The sequence below is a fragment of the Rhinoraja longicauda genome, chromosome 13 (genome assembly GCF_053455715.1).
Source record: "Rhinoraja longicauda isolate Sanriku21f chromosome 13, sRhiLon1.1, whole genome shotgun sequence".
Lineage (NCBI taxonomy): Eukaryota > Metazoa > Chordata > Chondrichthyes > Rajiformes > Arhynchobatidae > Rhinoraja > Rhinoraja longicauda.
This window is the reverse complement of record NC_135965.1, coordinates 1,064,345-1,081,172: the sequence shown is the minus strand read 5'-3', so window position 1 is coordinate 1,081,172 and position 16,828 is coordinate 1,064,345. Positions and strand designations below refer to the sequence as shown.

At 45.4% G+C, this 16,828-nt stretch overlaps 1 protein-coding gene across 1 annotated transcript in view; it reads right to left on the bottom strand.

The window, feature by feature from the left end:
• The window catches only part of chrd (chordin), a 39,907-nt gene extending 24,179 nt beyond the window's left edge, over positions 1 to 15,728 (bottom strand). Inside the window, 15 exon segments of the mRNA XM_078410138.1 lie at positions 346 to 502; positions 603 to 719; positions 1,566 to 1,672; positions 5,703 to 5,756; positions 5,759 to 5,849; positions 7,585 to 7,667; positions 8,745 to 8,885; positions 9,560 to 9,701; positions 9,794 to 9,890; positions 11,477 to 11,591; positions 11,703 to 11,839; positions 12,274 to 12,289; positions 12,326 to 12,452; positions 15,195 to 15,298; positions 15,590 to 15,728. Of these exon segments, the coding sequence (XP_078266264.1) occupies positions 346 to 502; positions 603 to 719; positions 1,566 to 1,672; positions 5,703 to 5,756; positions 5,759 to 5,849; positions 7,585 to 7,667; positions 8,745 to 8,885; positions 9,560 to 9,701; positions 9,794 to 9,890; positions 11,477 to 11,591; positions 11,703 to 11,839; positions 12,274 to 12,289; positions 12,326 to 12,452; positions 15,195 to 15,298; positions 15,590 to 15,728 (1,627 nt within the window).
• Between the last annotated feature and the right edge of the window lie 1,100 nt (positions 15,729 to 16,828).

Here is a 16,828-nt window from a genome sequence, read left to right as displayed (position 1 = left end):
CCCACATTCCAAAAACGCACAGGTTTGTAGGTTTATTGGCTTGGAAAAATTGCAAATTGTCCCCAGTGTGTGTAGGATAGTGCAAGTGTGCGGGGATCGCTGGTCGGCGCAGACTCGGTGGGCTGAAGGGCCTGTTTCCTCGCTGTATCTCTAAACTGAACTAAACATTTTGCTTTGAATTACTGTACAATGTTTTGCTTCCATCACATATGATAAAATTGAGCTGGTGAAAACTCTGAATCCAGGCATAATTTCAGGTTTCCAGAGGAAGATGTGTATGGTGTATGTATGGTAACTGTTTAAGGAGCATCAATCTTAGATGAATAGTTGTTCTATTTTCCTTACCGTAGTATCTTGCTTGAAGGCCAATATAGAGTAGAGAACTGATTTGTCCTCTCAGCTCCCCCTCTTCATACTCCTTTGTTGCAACATTGATAAAGAGCTCATTCTGTAAGAGCATATGAATCTCCCTACTACTGAGGTTGTCACAAACTCCAATCGCCTGAAATTATATTAACAAACCATTTAAAGTTAAAACACAAACAGCTGTTTACGGATGACTGCGCAGTTTTACTCTTTCATCAAGGGATGTGGATACTTACAAAATGATTCCTGTAGTCGGAGGTAATATCATGTAATATGTTGCGTCTGTGCCTTCGTTGTGGCTTTGATTCAATTGTGAGTCCCACAACTTCACTGACAGTACCAGCTATTTGTACCTGCCACAAAATACCAACATCATTTCCCAATACTCTTTGCAATTGGTTATCATCAAATGTCTGCAACCCCCAGCATTTGTAGTCATGGCATAACTAAAATGCCAGCATATTCTGAAATTAAGTATAAATCCGTGCGTAAGATTGAATGATCTGTATTAGCGGAACAGGTATTTATGCACAGGAAGGAACTGCAGATGCTGGTTTAAACCAAAGACAGACACAAAAAGCTGGAGTAACTCAGCGGGTCACCTCCTCCAATCTCATCTACTGTATCTGTTGTTCACGGTGTGGACTTATACATTGGCAACTCCAAACGTAGACACCTTCGCTCAGTCCGCCTGGACCTACCTGATCTCCCGGTTGCCAAACACTTTAATTCCCCTTCACATTTCCACACTCCTGGGTCTTCTCCATTCTCAGGGTGAGGCCAATCACAAGCCTGATATTTTGCTTGGGCAGCTTGCAACCCAACGGTATGAATATTGGTTTCTCTAACTTCAGGTAACTCCTCTCTCCATCCCTCCCTCACCCAAGTCGTACTGACCTGAAAGTTGTCTTGTTGAGTCTCATTGTCTGTAACTCGTTTTCACCTAGTCCCGAGCAAACAATGGCCTGTTTCCTTTAGCATCGTTACTTTTTTGCACATCTTTCTTTAATTTTTTTCTATATCTTGTTTCCCTCTCCCCTGACTCAGTCTGAAGAAGGGTGTCGACCCGAAACATCTCTATTTCATTTCTCTGGAGATGCTGTCTGACCCGTTGAGTTACTCCAGCTTTTTGTGTCTATCTTAAGTTTTTATGCACAGTGGTTTACATGATAACCTGGAAAAACATGTAACTTTATTACCTGGAATTCAAGGGTCCCGTTGTCATGTAGAGTAAACTTTGCTGAACCAACAGCACCAGTTTTAGTTGGAGTGAGGGAATTTCCGCCTGAAAGCACACTCTGAATAGCTAATAGAAGGGGAAAAAAGTAACCGTCTTAAATTTGGATACACATATCAATGCCTCAATTGAGTGTTGTTTAAAAAAAGGCAGTAGCACATTGTGAATCATGGATGTTAATACCTCTCAATTATTGAAAAGTTATGATTGAAAAGAGGCTTTGTTTCAAGTGAAGGCAGGGCATTTGTGAAGTAGGCGCTTGTTTGACTGAGAGTGAGACTGGGGCCAATGAAGGCAGGAATGGTGCAGAACTATGGGAGATAGTTTTTCTCTTTCTAAGTCGAGATTTGGTGAGCAGCCACTTTGAGAGAAGAGGAAGTATTTTTGAAAAATGGGTGAGAGAGTGGAGAGAAAGCTGTGTTTTGATTAACAGGAGCTTGAGAAAGTATACTTGGAGCAATTGTTATTTGGCAAGTCCACATCTGACATGTGGGAGGTGTTTCAAGGCCAATTGATTGTTTATTTTAGAACTGGCATGTTCCAGTAAAGGGGGGGGGGGAGAGGTAAGAATGGCAAAGTAAGGGAACCTTGGAGAACGAAAAGAGATTGGAAATGTGGTCAAAAATCAAGGAAGTGTATGCAAGGTTTAAGAGGATGGCGTCAGTCCTTTGAGCAACACAAAGAAAGGAGGAATGAACTCGTGGGTGATTAGAAGGGCAAAAAGGGACGATGAAATGGCTTTGATGAATCAAAGAATCAAAGATTAAAGAAACTCCCAATGTTTTTTATACCAATGTTAAAAACAAATGGATAACCTGAGAAGACAGGACCTTCAAGGATAAAGGAGGGAATTTGTGCTGGTAGTCTGGGGATGTAGGTGAGATCCTAAACGAGTACTTTGCATCTGTATTCACCAAGGAAAATGACATGGAGAAAATGACATTTGTCTGGAGAATAAATGCAGGGGCATTTTAGATTAGGAAGGGGAGGTGTTTCAGTTCTTGGAAAGTATTAAGGTAGATAAATCCCCATGACCTGATGGGATTTAATGGCATGACTCTCAATAGCATTGATATACAGGGGGGTCTTAGAGCCCCAAATCCACAACTCCATGAAAGTGGCAACAAAGGTAGATAGAGAGGCAAAGGTGGCAAATGGTATGCCTGGTTTCGTAGGTCGAGGCATTGAGTATCAGTGTCAGGAAGTCATGATGCATCCTTTTAGGAGTTTGGTTCGGCTGCATTTGGAGTATTGTGTGCAGTTCTGGTCACCCCAATATAGGAATGATGTGGAGGCTTGGGAATTGGCACGGAGGAGGTTTACCAGAAAGATGCCGGGAGTATCAGTTGGACAGACTTGGATTGTTTTATAAGAAAATAGCTGCAGATGCTAGTACAAATCGAAGGTATTTATTCACAAAATGCTGGAATAACTCAGCAGGTCAGGCAGCATCTCGCTCGGGCTTTTAGGTGAGACAGGCAAAGTTTAAAGGAGATACGCGGGCCAAAGGTTTTTTCACAATGAGGGTGATGAGTGGCTGAAATGTGCTGCCAGAGGTGGTGGTTGAAGCAGATACATGTGGCATTTTTGGATAGGCACATGGATATGCAGGGAATGGAGGGGTATGGGTGACATACATCACATAAGTGATGGTCTTGGCATCATGTTGGGCACAGACGTTGTGGGCCGAAGGGGCTATTCTTGTGCTGTGCTGTGGTGTGCTGTGCTGTGTTCTATTATGCAACAATTGAAGGCACATTTCTGTGAGTGAAGACTAATCTCATTCCTAAAGGGTTCCATATAAATTTACCAGTCCATCCAGAAATATAGCCAAACTCTCTCTAACCTTTCCCAAATTAATCACATGTTTTGATCCCTCTTCCAGGAGAGAAACAGGGATGGTGAATCATGCACAAGATTACACAATCCACTGGATTCAATGAGTTTGATGGTCTGGTGGGCAACTCTACCTGTTCTACAGGTGACTGGAATGACCTGGAATATAAATTATATCTCACCTTTTAATATTGGGGCAAATGTTTTTCTAATCAATTTCAAGACTTGTCAACTAAAAGATAGACAGAGATGGAGGGGATTGTAAAGACAAGAAACTGCAGATGCTGGAAACATGAGCATAAAACTGGAATTTAGAAGGACGAGATGGAATCTTATAGAAACGTATAAAATTATGAAAGGACTGGATAAGCTAGATGCAGGAAAAATGTTCCCAATGTTGGGGGAGTCCAGAACCAGGGGCCACAGTCTAAGAATAAAGGGGAGGCTAAGATGAGAAAAAACGTTTTCACCCAGAGAGTTGTGAATTTGTGGAATTCTCTGCCACTGCGGGCAGTGGAGGCCAATTCACGGGATGGATTTGAAAGAGAGTTAGATAGAGCTCTAGGGGCTAGTGGAATCAAGGGATATGGGGAGAAGGCAGGCACGGATTACTGATTGTGGATGATCAGCCATGATCACAATGAATGACGGTGCTGGCTCGAAGTGCCGAATGGCCTCCTCCTGCACCTATTTTCTATGTTTCTTAAACAAAGTGCTGGAGGAACTCAGGGGTCAGGCACTATTTGTAGAGGGAATGGACGGTTTGTTTCATGTCAGGGCACCTCTTCAGTGGAAGTAGGGGGAGAAAGTTCAAAAAGAGAGGTGGGGATGTGGCAGAGCTTGGCAAGTGATAGTTGGATACTGGCGAGGGGGTGGCAAGTGATAGTTGGATACTGGCGAGGGGGTGGCAAGTGATAGTTGGATACTGGCGAGGGGGGGCACGTGATGGTTGGATACTGGCGAGGGGGGGATCGGCAGATAGGTGGAGTAAAAGCTAGAGTTGAAAAGAAGACAAAAGGGTGTAAGATAAGGAAAGAAAGGTGTGAAATCCAACGAGAGAAGAGAGGGAGAGGGGAGGGGGAGGGGGGGGAGAAGAGAGGGAGGGAGGGAGAGAGAGAGAGGAAAACAGAAGTGAAAACAGAAGTGGAAGGGGGATAAAAGGGAAATGGGCAACTCAACGATAGAGGAGTGGGAGACAAGTGTCCAGAGAAGGGGGGAGCAGCAGGGTGACAGACCTGATAGGAGAGCACTCCAAAGACGTACAGGTTTGTAGGTTAATTGGCTGGGTAAAGGTAAAAATTGTCCCTAGTGGGTGTAGGATAGTGTTAATGTACGGGGATCACTGGGCGGCACGGACTTGGTGGACCGAAAAGGCCTGTTTCCGGCTGTTTATATATGATATGATATGAGATGGTGGGTTAATGTATGTGATCAGGATGCGGGGATGGGCAGGGCAAAGGGAAGTGGGGAAAGGGGAGGTATTACTGGGAGCTGGACCATTCAAGGTTTATACCACTGCTAGTAAGCTACCCAAGTGGAATATGAGGAGCTGTTCCTGCAGCTTGCATGTGGCCTCACTCTGGAGGCCAAGAACAGAAAGGTCGGCGTGGGAATGGGAACGAGAGCTAAGATGGGTAGCAACCGGGAAAACCAGCAGGCTTGGTGCACGCACCACAAAGGTTTGGCCAAACAGTCGGCCATTCCCCGCCTGGTCTTGTGGTGGCCACATTGGGAGGAGCAAATGCAATAGACACAGTTTGAAGAGGTGCAAGTGAACCTCCGTCTCACCTGTTGTATCCCGAGCGGGAGAAAGGCACCTCCTGTGATCGCAGGGGCAAGTGCCTGTGGAGGGGGTGGTTTGGGTGTAAGGGGATGAACCAACCAAGGAGTTGTGGACAGAGTCGTCTCTATAGAAAGTGGAAAGGGATGCAGATGGGAAGTTGAAACTGGTAGTGGGATCACGTTGCAGGTGGTGAAAAAGTCAGAGAAAATTGTGTTGGATGTGAAAGCTGACCAGGTGAAAGGTGAGGGCCAGGGGAACTCAATCCTTGTTCTAGTTGGGGGGGGGGGGGGGGGGGTAGAAAGGGAAGATAAGGATATTTGTTTTGCCTGCCGTAGAGTGATGAAATCTTTAGCAAAACCGTGCATATCACATTTAAACCTTGGTTGTCCATGGTTCTTCAGCCTGAATTGCAAGCTCAAACTCCGGCAGCATTTCACATCCAATCTCTCAAGTTTGCAGTTACTTAGATTTTCCACTTACTATCGCATGTTTTCCTAGCTGTGATGATTCCCGAAATACGATTTGCATTTCTGCATCGGTGTCCAGCGAAATTTCCAATTGGCCATGTGAAAGCAGAAACATCTCCTTGTTACTGAGGTCAGTCATCACTTCAGCAAAACTGGAGTCCTGGCAAAAGGTAGAGTTATTTTCCCAGCTTCACATCAAGTAAAAACATCATTGTGCTTGCATTGTTACTATTCAATGGAATCAACTTTCTGAGTGTGAATAAAGTAACAGAACGCAATAGCATAATTGGTAGATGAATGAGTTAGATTCCACTGCCCTGGACTAAGGATCTTGTAAAGGGTGTTCAATCTCACCACAGCATTTTGGTCATTTAAAGTAATTAAAAGTCAGAGTAAGAATGAATGCGAGGGAAACAAATGGACTGTTGTTAAAACCAATTTGGTTCACGAAAGTCCTTTATGGAAGGAAAACTGCAATAGGTCCCACTACACCAACAGTTTCTTCGTTTTTAGTTTAGAGATACAGCATGGAAACAGGCCCTTCGGCCCACCGAGTCCGCGCCGACCAGCGATCCCCGCACACCAACACTATCCTACAAACACTAGGAAGAATTTACATTTATTCCAAGCCAATTAACCTACATACCTGTACGTCTTTGGAGTGTGGGAGGGAACTGAGGATCCCAGAAAAAAACCCACGCAGGTCACGGGGAGAACGTACAAACTCCGTACAGACAGCACCTGTAGTCAGAATAGAACCCGGGTCTCTGGCGCTGTGAGGCAGCAACTCTACCGCTGCCAACCAAATAGTTGTTAGCCCAAGTGCAGTTAACTACAAGATTGTCCTCTGAACTAGCACAGGGCAGAGCCAGACCAGACTTAAACTCGGGTTGATTTTAGAAAAGAAAATCTGTGAAATAATTACAACTGTGAGAACAGTCAGTAAACTTGAACTGGTGATGTGTTTTTAAAAAAAGATGAAGTGCTGGAGTAAGTCAGCGGGTCAGGCAACATCTGTGGAGGGCATGAATTGGTGACGTTTTAGATCAGACAGTTTGTGGTGCCTTTGGGAGGGGAAGAGAACACTAGAAGAGAGAACAGCAAGCACAAAGCCTGGCAAGCGATAGGTGGATACAGGTGAGGGGAGAGAGAGGGGGTAGATATAGGTGAGGGGGAGAGGGGGGGTGGATACAGGTGAGGGGGAGAGGGGGGTGGATACAGGTGAGGGGAGAGCGGGGGTGGCTACAGGTGAGGGGGGGTTGATAGGCAGATGGTTGGACAAAGGCCAGATCTGAAAAGACAATGGATGTGAAATACAGATAGAGGGAGGAGTTGTGCATTGTGAAGCCAGAGAAAGGAATGTAGGTGGGAGAGGAGGGGCAGGGGAGAATTGTGATCGAGTCTAGGTAGGGAACAGGGAAGAGAGGGGAGAAAAGGGGAAGGGAGGGAAAAGGGGGGTTGGTTAGTTACCTAGAATTGGAGAATTCAATGTTCAAACTGTGTAGGGAGGAACTGCAGATGCCGGATAAAACCAAAGATAGACACAAAAGCTGGAGTCACCCAGCGGGTCAGATAGGTCGAAACCCTTCTTCAGTCCAAAGAAGGGTCTCGACCCCAAACCTTACCTATTCCTTCTCTCCAGAGATGCTGTCTGACCCGCTGAGTGACTCCAGCTTTTTGTGTCTACCTTCAGTGTTCATACTGTTTGGTCGTTTTCCAAATGTGATACAGAGAAATGTTTCCATGTGAATTCAAGTACAATGGAAAGATTCCCAAGTATTTTAAAGCTTGGATGGAGTATTTATTATTCCTGCATTACTCGTCCGTGATCCATGCCCTGTGTGTTTAGTGTTTAGAATTATTGCAGTGCCAAATATGGGAAAACAAAGTCTTACATCGGTGGATATATTGGCTGAGACTTGTCTCAATGGTCGACCCCTGTACAACAACTGCACCCGCACTGGGATTAGACTGCCATCTGCAAGAGAACACAAGAATTATGAGTAAGTAACATACCACAGGTTTATACACCGATCAGCCAAAACATTATGACCACCTGCCTAATATGCTGTTGGTTCTCCGTGTGCAGCCCCATACGCAGCAGGGTGCGATGCACTGTGTATTGTGACACATTCCTCCCGTGACCACTATTAACATTTTCTGTGACTTGTGCCACAGTCGACCTTCTGTCGGTTCGGACCAGACGGGATAGCCTTCATTGCCCTCACGCATCGATGAGCCTTGGGCGCCCAACACCCTGTCTGTCGCCGGTTTGTGGTTTGTCCCTCCTCGGACCACTGTCGGTAGGTACTCACCACTGCTGACCGGGAGCACCCCACAGGCCTTGCCATTTCAGAGATGCTCTGACACAGTCATCTGGCCATAACAATTTGGCCCTTGTCAAAGTCGCTCAGGTCTTTACTCCTGCCCATTTCTCCTGCATCGAACACATCAACTTCAAGAACTGACTGTTCACTTGCTGCCTAATATATCCCACCCTTGACATGTGCCATTGTAACAAGATAATCAATGTTATTCACTTTGCCTGTCAGTGGTCATAATGTTTTGGCTGATCGGTGTAGAACACAGAATAGTACAGAACAGAAACAAGCCCTTCAGCGTAGTGCATCAGTGCAGAACCTGATGCTAAGATACATTAATCTTTTCTGCCTGCACTTTGCAGATAAACAGGATCTTTGCAATACGCATAATCAAATGCAAAACCCCAGTATGTAAAGCTGATACTATAATATAACTGTCAAGAACAAAATTGGGTTGTGAAAAACATGATAGGTAAAGCAGAATGTCCCATAATGGCAATGGTTATGTATGTACTGCCCCATGTTAGGGTGCTCTAATGTCCCATAATGGCAATGGTTATGTATGTACTGCCCCATGTTAGGGTGCTCTAATGTCCCATAATGGCAATGGTTATGTATGTACTGCCCCATGTTAGGATGCTCTAATGCAGAATGATGTGATGATAGAGGATTATAAAATCTTTTAAAACTGATGTCCGAATCCAATGTAAAAACAGTGTGGTAAATGCTTTTACCCTTCTCACTCTTCTTCCGCAACCCTTTGAACATGATGATAAAGTGTAGATTGTCCTCCACATCACTGAGGGTCAGCATGGCAATGCCACCCAGTCCTGTGCCATCTGGGTCAGCTGAGGTCAGAACAGAACTGAATGTTTCTAGAGGAAAAAATAAACATGTTTGTAACATACAAAATAATGCTTGGCACATGAGAAACTGCAGCATGTAACAAGCTGAATTCTTGCTGCACTCGTTTTGTTACACTTTGGTTAGTGCGGGTGTCAGGGGTTATGGGGAGAAGGCAGGAGAATGGGGTTAGGAGGGAGAGATAGATCAGCCATGATTGAATGGCGGAGCAGGCTTGATGGGCCGAATGGCCTAATTCTACTCCTATCACTTATGACCTTATGGTTATAACCTTACAGGTGCTCCTCAACTTACAATGGGGTTACGTTCCGATAAACGCATCGCAAACCCAAAATATCGTACGTGGAAATGCATTTAATACACCTGATCATGAGGCCGGAGGCAAGCAACGGGTCACTGCCATTGGCCAGTGTTTGCACCACCGTAAAGTCGGAATATCGTATGTAGAAGCATCATTAGTCTGTATTTCAATTGATTAGTTTCCAGAAGCTGGTTCTCCAGAGAAAGCCGCTGGTGAACACATGGCCTTGTGTCATTTAGGTTATCTTCTAAACATACTATTGTTTATTAATGCAGATTTCTGGCTATTCTCCAGTATCTTAGAGTGAATGAGGGAAAAGACATGCAGCTGCTTCGAGCCCCGCGTGCATGCTCAAAGGAGATGTTTTTAAGGTGCGAGATTTACCAGCAAAGAGTGCCCTGTGTTTGACGATCCTGCCATGGATGCCAGCATCTGACCGTGGCTGTGATATCAGAGCAAGGTGGAGTTGATCAGACTTCAGCAGCTTCATGTAAGGTTTATGCACATTCCTCCATATGCCACAGATCTGCACACAAGACCAAATGCACAGGTCACAGAACAAACATCAGAAAATACAAAGGGGTGGCAGGCAAGGGGAACGAATGATCAGCAATTTACCAGGTTGTTTTGAGGTGACGACATCTTGTGGACTGGATGTTCAAATAAGACTGTCCCATCTCGATCCCGAAAGCTCACCCTAATAGGGTGGCTGAGTCTACAGACCAGAAGGAAACAGCTAATGTTCAGGCACATGGGATATAATTTAATTAACAACAAAATCTGATTGCTTTGGTTCCCTTACTTCCTCCTGTTTTCTTCTAAGAACATTGAACAACAGTGCAGCAAAAGAACCAGTCCTTCAACTTGCAATGTCTGTGCTGAATATGATACAAAGATAAACTCATCTCATCTGCTCACACATGATCCATATCCCCCCCATTCCCTGCACACCCATGATTTGAATCATGTATCGCAATTCCATGAGGCCATTCTGTCCTATATCCTTTGTTGGAACAGTTAAAGGAATTGATTGACCATCCATATCTAAATTGTTCCAGACCTCCACCATCATTAAAGTGGAAATATGTTTTCTGATTTTACACTCCAGTTCAATGTAGTTCCATATCAGGAAATGGTTTCACTTACTGATACATTCCCTATTATTATAAACACCTTCTGATTTCAAGGTAACACATGCCAGGTTTCTGCTGCATATTCTCAGAGTTCAACCCTTAGGCCCTACTATTCCTTGGATGAATTTATCCTTGCAGCCTGATTTCCATTTCCTGGTGCATTGCGTGTGAACTGACCGAGGCTCGATTTAACTGAAGCATCATTCTGTCTGTCTGCCTGCATTTTCATGGTCTCTGGCCAGCATTAGATCGCACTTTGTTCTGTGTTTACACTGGCATTTGATGATTTGTCTACAGGGAACATGTTCACATGCTATGTTCAACTTTGCGTCTCTGCACAATAAGAAAATATTTTGATTTTCCTTTTCTGAGGTGGAAAACTCACACTTTCCTCCCCCACTATGCTTTGAGCACCACCTAGCATTGTTTTGCTCTCGTTGTCGATGTTCCTTTGTGCATTATAAATTTCTTCTTTCAAACATATAACTTGGGGATTCCACTACCTTGGTGGTACATGAAAACTTTAATAAGAACTCTGTTCTTTCATTCAAATCATTAATATAGTGAAACTCTAAAGCCCAATAACGATCCCCGAGGAACATCACATAACTCCTCCACCCCAAATCAAGGACTGTTCATTTCCCCTTAAAAAATCCATGTTAGGCAAGGATTTTGTGGGCGAAAAGGGCCTGCTTCTGTATTGTACTGTTCTATGTTCCACTGTAGGCCCGGACGCCACTGTAGGCCCGGGGGCCATTGTAGGCCTGGACGCCGCCTAACGGAAGCAACCCGCCTCCCGGCCAGGGTGGCCACCATTGGTGGAGCGGGAGCATGTGGCCGCTGGCTGGGTGAGGTCATGTGGGGCGCAGGGCGGTGATGTCACCCTTTGTCCCCTATTTGGGAGTGAGATAGTTGGCAACCCTAGTATCAAAACACCCATGAACCTCTCGCGGATAGTTACAAAATGCTGGGGTAACTCAGCGGGTCAGGCAGCATCTCTGGGGAGAAGGAATGGGTGCCGTTTCTGATCGAGACCTTTCAGGGGCCAGGGGAGAGGGAAACAAGAGATGTAGACGGTGATTTAGAGAGAGATATAGCAAGTTACCACAATATCCCTCCCCTCCTTCCCTCCCTCCCTCCGCCGCGACCTGTTTGCTGTTTCAAATACCTTTCACAGTGGATGGCGAAGACGAGGTTGGATCTGACCAGAGTGAGCCGAGCTTTGGCCACCGCCCTGGACACTGACCGCTGGCCAGATGTTGCCGTGAGCAAGGCCACAAAATCTAAGAAAAAGCAGAAAGGCTGGTGAGTTGCCACCATGACCACCTTCCACAGTCGCTGCCCGCGGGCGGGACGGACGGACGGACAGACAGACGGATGGATGGCCAATGTACCTGTCCTGCTGTCCTCCATTGACATGTCCTCAGACGTGATGTACGAGCGGTCGTTGTGACTCTTTTGCAGGTCATCCTCCTTCTCAAGCGGGAAGTAGTGAAATCCCTCGAAGTTGGGGTCGGGTTTCTGCTCCGAGCTGACGGCACTTTCTGCAGATTGGACAACACCGCGTCATAAGCTCAGAAGTGATAGGAGTAGAACTAGGCCACTCGGCCCATCAAGTCTACTCCGCCCTTCAATCATGGCTGATCTATCTCTCCCTCCTAACCCCATTCTCCTGCCTTCTCCCCATAACCTCTGACACCCGCACTAATCAAGAATCTATCCATCTCTGCCTTAACAATATCCATTGACTTGACCTCCACAGCCTTCTGTGGCAAAGAATTCCACAGAATCACCACCCTCTGACTAAAGAAATTTCTCCTCATCTCCTTCCTGAAAGAATGTCCTTTAATTCTGAGGCTGTGGCCTCTAGTCCTAGACTCTCCCACCAGTGGAAACATCCTCTCCACATCCACTCTACCCAGGCCCTTCGCTATTCTGCATGTTTCAATGAGCGTTATTCCGCACGGCGCTCTTGGTAATGCTCAGATGGCGAGAGCCCAGGGCGAATGATCCTCACCTTTGGGGCAGGTTTTACAGCAGTGTCCCGGCAGTAAGATCGGGGCATGACACGGAGGCTCACGGCAATCGTGCTTGATATTTCTGCAACTCACTTTTCCATTCACTTTCCCCCTTCGGTTGCGTTGCTTTAGAAAAGATGAAACGTTGAAACAAACTTTACATTTTACGTTTGAAAACGTACTCGGAATGAACAGAGTACTTACTGCCAATTAAATACATCACTAATAGTGAAATGTTTAACATGCTCTACAACATTTCATCTACCCGCTCCACACCGTATGATGTTTCCCACCTGTAACACACGAGGCAAGAACAAATGGAATTAACTTTGATTAACACGCGATTTGAATTTTACTAAGGAGTAATTTCGTTGCGCTGTTCAATAATTCAGGGTGACAGCGTTCGTCCAAGATGCTAATTGAGTCTGAAGAAGAAACATCGTCTGTCCACTCTCTCCACAGATGTTACCTGACCTGCTGAGTTCCTCCAGCACTTTGGGGGTTTTTTTTTTTGCTGAGGATTCTAGCATTTACAGTTTCTCGTGTATTGATCATCTTCATTGGTTGCTGCTGGAAGGAACTGCAGATGCTGGTTGCTTGTGTCCGAAGATGGGCACAAAATGCTGAAGTAACTCAGCGGGACAGGCAGCATCCTTCTCTCTGGAGATGCTGCCTGGCGCGCTGAGTTACTCCATCGTTTTGTGTCCATTAATTGGTTGTTAATTGGAATTACTTATCTTCATGCAATACATCTAATTAGCGAGGCTAATAGGGAGCTTGGAGAAATGCGGGTCTCCTGTAAAAGGGAAATGTATATTCGCAGCAGCTCTTGATGTTTTGCTAATGGAAATGTCATAAATTGCGTAATTTTGTAGACTGGCAATAAAAGGTTTTGTTGAGTCAAATTGGTTTACAACAGGAGTAGCGGAAACTGGAGATTAGCTAATTCGTGATTTGGGCGGTGCCGAGGAAACCGTGCTCGGGAGAGTTTAACTTTGACCACCGAATTTAATGTACAACCTTCAAAATGCCATCCATCACGTTGCAATCTTTGGTCAGAAACGACCTGCAATAAGCTGGCGATTCGCAGACAACATCCATACTCTTGACTGCCTCAGCAAGCGATGCCCAGACCGCGAAGGCAATCTTTAGATATGATCCTTGCTACGCACAGGAACATAGAAAATAGGTGCAGGAGGAGGCCATTTGGCCCTTCGAGCCATTCATTGTGATCATGGCTGATCATCCACAATCAGTAACCCGTGCCTGCCTTCTCCCCATATCCCTTGATTCCATTAGCCCCTGGAGCTCTATCTAACTCTCTTTTAAATTCATCCAGTGATTTGGCCTCCATTGCCCTCTGTGGCAGAGAATTCCACAAATTCACAACTGTCTGGGTGAAAAAGTTCCTTCTCATCTCAGTTCTAAATGGCCTCCCCTTTATTTTTAGACTGCGGCCCCTGGTTCTGGACTCACCCAACATCGGGAACATTTTTCCTGCATCTAGCTTGTCCAGTCCATTTATAATTTTATATGTCTCTATAACATCCTCTCTCATCCTAAACTCCAGTGAAGACAAGCCCAGTCGTTCCTCACGTGGCAGTCCCGCCATCCCGGGGATTAACCTGGTGAGCCTACTGTGTACACAGAATAGAGATACACTGGACATATGGACATATACTAACATGGTAATAGACATATACTAAAATCAATCAACCAGATGGAAATCTCTTGAGAATGTTCTTCACGCCAAATTCAAGAATGTTGAAGAGAACCCACAGCAATAATATCGATTCTATAAGAATGGAACGGATGCGACGGTCTTTGGGGCGGGGGGGAGGGGGTGTAGGGGGGGGGGAGGGGGTGTAGTGGGGGGGAGGGGGTGTAGGGGGGGGGAGGTTTACTGGACAGATTTACGAGAATGTTTCAGCGGACCAGGCATTTCAGCCAAGAGATAATGGGCCACAATTTAAGAATAAGGGATAAGGCCATTTAGAACTGAGATGAGGAAAGACTTTTTCACCCAGAGTTGTGAATTTGTGGAATTCTCTGCCACAGAGGGCAGTGGAGGCCGATTCACTGGATGGATACAAAAGAGAGTTAGATAGAGCTCTCAGGGTATGATCAATGGATATGGGGAGAAGGCAGGAACGGGGTACTGATTGTGGATGATCAGCCATGATCACATTGAATGGCGGTGCTGGCGCAAAGGGCCGAATGACCTCCTCCTGCACCTGTTTTCTATGTGTCTATGGATATGGATGGAAGCTGGAGTTGTTCCCCGTGGACAAAAGAACGCGGAGAGAATGGTTCATTGAGCTCCACATATCACAGCGGGTTTAGAGGAGGTCAATATGGAAAAGTTACCTTCTGTTCGCAGGGAAGAATATGGGTTAAAAGTGAGGTGCAAAAATACAGCGTGGAGGCAAAACGGGAAAACGATTAAAGTAGCAAAATGGCTCGTGTATGAAACTGAAATGACAGTGAAACAGGATCGATCAGCGCTTTAAAAAAAAAAGCAGGTGTTAAAATAAAATAATTTACATGGTCTCGGGGCGGTGAGGGTTGGATGAAATATGTTGTTCCACGTGGAGTGCACGGACTCGATGGTCCGAATGGCCTCCTTCAGGCCAGTGCTGATTCCATGGTTCTGTGAAACTCGGAACTTCAATATATGAAGGTTTCATAGAATGAATACAGTGAAGGTGAGTCACGCATGTACATATTCGCTGGAGACTGCTTGAAAGGAACGTGTTTAGCAAGGAACTACACGCGTGGATTTAAGGCAGTTTTGTTTTTAGAAAAACAAAGGAAAATGCAAACTGCAGCTGTATATTCCAGTGGAGATGTGAGGATAGATACACTTACCGGCTCGCAGTGACATACGACACAGTGCATCACTCCAAAGGGCTGTCCCAGGTCAGGGTGCCAGGTATCCTGCAGCGTGTACACTTTCCCACCGAATGAGCAACCTACAGAGTGACAATAGAAGGTGTGAAGTCCCGATCCTTCATCAGCCAAGATGCCTCCCACTAATATCCAGAAATGAACGCCATCCTCTTTCTATATATACATGTGCAACCACTATCAGTGCGAATTAAACACATGAACAGGTACAATTCTGTTGCAAAAAACATCCTAGCTTGATATTAACATCAAATGAGAGGTGTTCACAGACGAGCAAGAAAGAAAACTGTCAACATTTATAAGTTATTGTGTGTACTCTCTGTTAGCTCCGCGGTGGATGTTCAGGACATAATTACCTGCGGCGCCTTTGGGATGGGCCAGCTCGTCTTCTGCTTGAATGGGTAAAAGAGGAAGCTTCTGTCGGAAGCCAACTGCTTCAGATATGAGCTTCAACGCAACTAGATGCAACACGGAAACGATGTGAAGTGTTCTCATCGTGTCTACTGTACCCAGCAAGTGACAATTCAACCTCTGGGGGAACTGAGACAAGTGCCAATAGACCGTTAGCTGAGAGGCCTTGAGACGGTTGGAAAGCTGCGTCGGGTTGTTGTGACTACATGAAGTTCACCTCTTCCAATGCCACCTTGTACTCGCACTCCGTTTATATACACGGCTAACACAGCCCTGAGCATGCATCAAAGTCAACAAAGCCTTAATCACTGGAATATTCAAATCGACTCATAGAAAGATGATTAGCAAACACAGCATGGGACCCTCTTCAAACCCGCTGGAGAAGCGTGAAAGCGATGAAAAACAGGCGTGGGGTAGCTCTGAGCCGAGAGCCGAGTGTGTATTTTAAAACTGAGTCCTATCAGTATGAGATTGAATCAATTGTGCAGTGAAATACACGTTTACAAGCCCGCAGGCTGTGTTTGCAGCTGTCTAAGGCCAAGCAAGGCTGAGCGAAAGAAAGCTGCGAACCACACCGGGTTTGGTCCTGTTACTGGTCCGCGTGTCTGTCATTGTCCTTCTAGCTTTATTCCAAATACCTTGTGGTAAACAGGAAGAGATGTCTCCATGCCACAAGGATACACTGAAACACTGAACAACAAATAACTAGTTTACATTTTATATTGTACCTACACTTTAAACTCTACCAGAGACGATTCACTAGGTGCATTTAAACTGCAGGTTAGGGACAAAAATTAACCAGGATTTTTTCTTGCTTCCTTATCCTTCATTATGATTTAAAATCAGGCCCCGCCGTCCCGATACTGATGAGGGATGAACTCCAACAATACCGTAAACCAGCATCTGTAGTTCCCTGATTCTAATCCTTCAAGGAACTCGTAACTTTTATTTTGGAAACAACTCCTTACCGTTCTTAGAATATTAGTCTATTTCATTTCGTCCGCTCCCATGTAAGGATTGGCGTCTTGGCAGATATTTAAATGTATGGAACAATTTTGGACTGGCAAGATGCCCATTTTGCCAAATAATGCCAATCAGAAACCTTGTGTACTGGAGCTCAATGCGTCAACACTGGGCGAGGGGGATAATTGGACTCAAAAGTCTGAACTTGTGAGAAGTTTGCA